At 37.7% G+C, this 5407-nt stretch overlaps 1 protein-coding gene across 1 annotated transcript; it reads left to right on the top strand.

The window, feature by feature from the left end:
• Positions 1-1130: 1130 nt before the first annotated feature.
• On the top strand, positions 1131-4706 carry LOC111213548 (probable copper-transporting ATPase HMA5). The gene is made up of 4 exons (XM_022715336.2): positions 1131-3101; positions 3207-3329; positions 3465-3944; positions 4049-4706. Exons 1-4 carry the CDS (start codon positions 1206-1208, stop codon positions 4469-4471), a joined length of 2922 nt encoding a protein of 973 aa, XP_022571057.1. The 5' UTR covers positions 1131-1205; the 3' UTR covers positions 4472-4706.
• Positions 4707-5407: the final 701 nt, after the last annotated feature.

Consider the following 5407-nt stretch of genomic DNA (forward strand, 5'->3'; position numbering starts at 1 on the left):
AATTAATTTTAATGTGTAGTAGTGAAGCTCATATAACAAAATAACACATTTAAATATATAAAATTTTATTTTCTGTAGAAATATATATTTGATATTAATTTATCGTAAGGTACATGATATTTGTTTATTTTTGCAGTATTAAACATGGAAATTCGTAATAATATGTGAAACATGTTACAAAATTTTAAAACTGCTTCGTAGTTGTAGTTACCTGCAAAAAAATTTAGTATATCTATTGCATAACATATCCATTTGCATTTGAGATATTTTATATCTTTAACTATTAAAAGTTTGTCAAATTTTCAATTTTCATTTTTAAATTTGTTGATTAATATTTTTGGATAGTAGATTCTCATATTGATAAATGCATATTCTATTCTTCTTATCATTATTTTTGTTTTCTTTCAGACCATATTTTATTTTTAGTCTTTCTAGTAGTGTTTTTTTTGAAATTCCAACTTATTTAAATAGTCTCTTTATACTCTTTATTTTTATTCTCTTATCAACTTTGTTATCTAAATATCTTTTTTTGATAGGATTCGTTTGAGATAATGTTTACTTTATATTTTATGTTGATTTCTTCTTTAAATTTTGGCATAACCGTGGATCCTATAAATAGTATTGGTTGAATGGATTAGAAACTTTTGAGAAGTCACCATGTAGTTGCCTTTGTTGTGAAAGACCATAACTTTTGAGAAAGTCACCATGTAGTTGGCTTTGTTGTGAAGGACCATAACGTTTGAGAAGGCACCATATAGCCTCAACTTTGAAAGTTCTATGTGTTTTAGTCAATAGTCCCAACTTTGAAAATTCTATGTGTTCAAAATTCAGATAACTTTGATTCTTTGAAAGTCTTGCAATCTTTAAGATATATTTTGTCTTTATTAAGCAATTTTATGTTAATTTTAAAAAATATTAGTATACACATCAAGTTAATTCTTCTTTCTTGATTTATTTTCCTTTGTTAGTTTACTTTATTTTATACTGATTTCCATTATATTTTGAAAGAAACAATATTTTGGCAACTTTGACATTTTTTTAAAATAATAAATAAGATTTTGACATTTTATCTTTTTGGCTTTGTTACTAATATGGATGTTGTTTACTATAAATAACCCGTGCTCCTTGTTTATAAAGAGAATGAGGAGTAACAGAAGTTGCATCAAAATATATTCATAAAACCCTTCACCATACTGACGAACCAAATGGCGCTCACATCCATTGGGGAAGAGACGTACAGTGCACGGCATCCTTTGCTGCAAAAAAACAAGTTCGGCGGCGGATGCAGATCATCGTCAGAAGAGGAGGCCACTTCCAAGGCAGTGTTCCGCGTCGTCGGGATGACTTGTTCTGCTTGCGCTGGACCCGTCGAGGAGGCTATTAAGCGGCTCCGAGGGATTCATGAAGCTGTCATTGACGTGCTGAACAATCAAGCTCAAGTCCTTTTCAACCCTAACTTTGTCAACCTGGAGAAAATTTGTGAGACTATTCAAGATGCTGGATTCGAAGCATCACTGATAGAAAACGAGGCTAATGAGACGTCCATAAAAGTATGCCGGATAAGAATAAACGGAATGACATGTAGCTCATGTTCTTCGACCATAGAACGAGTTCTGCGAGTAACTAACGGTGTACAAAGAGCCCATGTTTCCCTAGCACTTGAAGAAGCCGAAGTTCATTATGATCGGAGACTAGGTGACCATGACAAACTACTGGACGAGATAGAAAGCGCTGGATTTGAAGCCCTACTTATAAGCACAGGCGAGGATTTGAGCAAGATTGATTTAAAGATTGTTGGTGAGTGTGTTGATGAATCCATCAAAACATTACTTGAAGCTCTTCCTGGAGTTCAAAGTGTGGAGTTCCATCATGGAACAGATAAGATCATATCCGTGTTGTACAAACATGATGTGACCGGGCCAAGGAGTTTCATTAGGGTCTTTGGTCGGACCAAACTCAAAGCGACAATATTCTCTGCGGGAGAGGAAGGCAGAGAGTCTCAGAGGCAAGTGGAGATTAAGAAGTACTATAAGTCGTTTATTTGGAGTCTGGTTTTTACTGTACCAGTGTTCTTGACAGCCATGGTGTTTATGTACATCCCTTGGATTAATCATTTGCTGATGTTCAAGGTCATCAATATGCTCAACACTGGAGAAATCATAAGGTGTGTTTTGGCTACTCCTGTCCAGTTTTTAATAGGTTGGAGGTTTTATTATGGCTCTTACAAAGCTTTACGCCGAGGATCTGCTAACATGGATGTCTTGATAGCTCTGGGAACAAACGCAGCTTATTTCTACTCATTGTATTCAGTGTTGAGAGCTGCATCCTCTCCTGGTTTCAAGGGAGAAGATTTCTTTGAAACTAGTTCCATGCTCATCACTTTTATCTTGCTAGGCAAGTATCTGGAGGTTATGGCTAAAGGGAAAACTTCTGATGCAATCTCAAAGCTTATGAAGTTAACACCGGATACAGCCATATTGTTGAGTTTGGACAGTGAAGGGCAAGTGACTGGTGAAGAAGAGATTGATGGTCGGTTGATACAGAAGAACGATGTTATCAAGATCCTTCCTGGTGTCAAAGTAGCTTCAGATGGTTATGTTGTATGGGGGAAAAGTCATGTGGATGAGAGTATGATGACTGGAGAGGCAAATCTAGTGGCTAAGAGAAAGGGTGATACAGTTATAGGAGGGACTTTGAATGCGAACGGAGTGTTGCACGTTAAGGTTACAAGGGTTGGTTCAGAGAGTGCACTTGCACAGATTATTCGGCTTGTTGAGTCTGCTCAGCTTGCCAAGGCTCCTGTACAAAAGTTGGCTGATACGATCTCCAAATTCTTTGTTCCCCTGGTGATCTCCTTCTCGCTCTTGACTTGGCTTGTGTGGTTCTTTGCTGGTAAGCTCCACTGGTACTCTGAATCTTGGATACCTGCTTCTATGGATAGATTTGAACTAGCTCTTCAGTTTGGGATATCAGTCATGGTTGTAGCCTGCCCCTGTGCTCTTGGGCTGGCTACTCCAACTGCTGTTATGGTTGGCACTGGGGTTGGTGCATCCCAAGGTGTGTTGATAAAGGGTGGTCAAGCCCTAGAAAGGGCTCACATGGTTAGTGCAAATTAACTTGTTAAGCTTGTAGTTGTAGACATCTCTCTTGCTTTGAAACATTTTTTCTTGAAAGAATGGCACCTAACAGTTTCAATGGCGGTGTAGGTTAACTGCATTGTCTTTGACAAGACAGGAACACTCACGATGGGGAAGCCCGTGGTTGTTAAAACAAAACTACTGAAAAACATGACACTCGGAGAGTTCTATGAACTTGTTGCCGCAACTGAGGTAGTTTCTTGTAACCACTGAACGCACATGGCTGAGTTGCTTAAATTTATTAAATTAAATGAGTTTGCAACCTAAAATCAATTGGCCATCCCATCATGCGTCAAAAACCAATGTGCATCACTATTCTTTTGCCAGGTAAACAGTGAGCATCCTCTAGCAAAGGCCATCGTCAACCATGCCAAGAAATTCAGAGATGATGAAGAGAACCCTGCATGGCCGCAAGCACATGAGTTCTTGTCTATCACTGGAAACGGAGTAAAAGCAACCGTTAAAGGAAGAGAGGTTATGGTGGGAAACAAGAACCTTATGTCTCAGCATGGAGTTTATATTCCAGAGGATGCTGAAGAGATGCTAGCAGAAGCTGAGGAGATGGCTCAGACAGGGATTCTTGTCTCTGTGAACAGAGAACTAACAGGACTCTTGGCTGTCTCGGATCCTCTAAAACCTAGTGCTCGAGCAGCCATCTCCATTTTAAAATCCATGAATATCGCAAGCATCATGGTGACTGGTGACAACTGGGGAACTGCAAATGCCATTGCTCGTGAAGTTGGTATTGACTCTGTTATGGCAGAAGCCAAACCCAAGCAGAAAGCAGAGAAAGTGAAGGAGCTACAGGTACATAAGCTACATACTTAAATCTGAAGTTCACGTGTTTCCAACACTATGTTGGAAGATGAAACTTGAGTTTGGTCTGTTTGCTCAACATTCATGATTTGCAGGCTTCGGGTCATGTTGTGGCGATGGTGGGTGATGGAATCAATGATGCCCCTGCCCTTGTGGCGGCTGACGTAGGGATAGCAATTGGGGCAGGGACCGACATAGCCATAGAAGCTGCTGACATAGTTCTGATGAAGAGCAATCTAGAAGACGTGATAACAGCCATTGATCTTTCCAAAAAAACCTTTTCAAGAATCCGTCTCAACTACGTATGGGCTCTCGGGTATAACCTCATAGGGATACCCATTGCTGCAGGAGTGCTTTTCCCGTGGACACATCTCAGGTTGCCTCCGTGGTTTGCTGGTGCTGCAATGGCTGCTTCTTCTGTTAGTGTTGTGTGTTCTTCCCTCTTGTTAAAGAACTACAAGCGGCCAAAGATGCTCGATAATCTGGAGATCTGTGAGGTTCTAGTTGAGCGAGTTTAGAAGAGCGAAACTTAACCAACAACAGGAAAATTTTGAACCAACAAAACCGTCGGTTTAGTATTTCGCACCTTTTATAATTTTATTTACAGCATTTTAGTTATTGGTTTGTAGCTAAGAACAGGATCAGAAAATACATGTAGTAGAACATGTCAAGTTCTTGCAGTCTCTATCTTTCTCTTCATTGTATTGTTCTTCATTTTCTATTTTGGCCACAAGGTTTTGGCGTACATTTTCAGTGGAAACCACACAATTTGACAGTTTTGACAAATTAAAACATTTTGAAGTTTTGATTAAAAATAAAATTATGCAAAAAATAGATGTCAAAAAGAAGAAAAAAGATAATTTTTATTTTAAAATTAATATAAATTCAATGAGAAAACAAAAATGTGAGATTCAGATGGATAAAGAAAATTAGATTAAATTTGGTTTACAAAAACTGGTTTAAATATTTGATTCATTATTAATTTTTATATTTCATTTTAAATAGATTATGAAATTTACTAGTTTAGTTATAAATACTTCGTGGATGAATTAGGGGAATAAAAAATTAAGAAAGTAATAAACTAACTATGCAATAAAGTAATTTGGTGGTATGACAACTTTACACGAAAAGTAGACCAAAGTTTTTTTTTCCGAGTGTGACCTTCATGTCACTACTGACAATACTATACTTATTAAACATATAGGTAATCATCCTACATGCTTCGAAGTTAATCTTACACATCTAAGCTTCATAAACGACATCGTGGTATTCAAGGATGTAGATTCAGGTTCTCTGCATGGAATTTTGATGTGTTGGATGAATTTGAAACGTTTTCGGGTTTAAAAATCAATCCGAAAGTCATCCATATATATGGCAGGAAGAATTCAGTCCTTATGTGACGAAGTCCAACGTCTGGGGATCCCTATCGATACTCTCCCAGTCTGGTATATGGG

The sequence above is a fragment of the Brassica napus genome, chromosome C9, assembly GCF_020379485.1.
Source record: "Brassica napus cultivar Da-Ae chromosome C9, Da-Ae, whole genome shotgun sequence".
In the NCBI taxonomy this organism is placed as follows: domain Eukaryota; kingdom Viridiplantae; phylum Streptophyta; class Magnoliopsida; order Brassicales; family Brassicaceae; genus Brassica; species Brassica napus.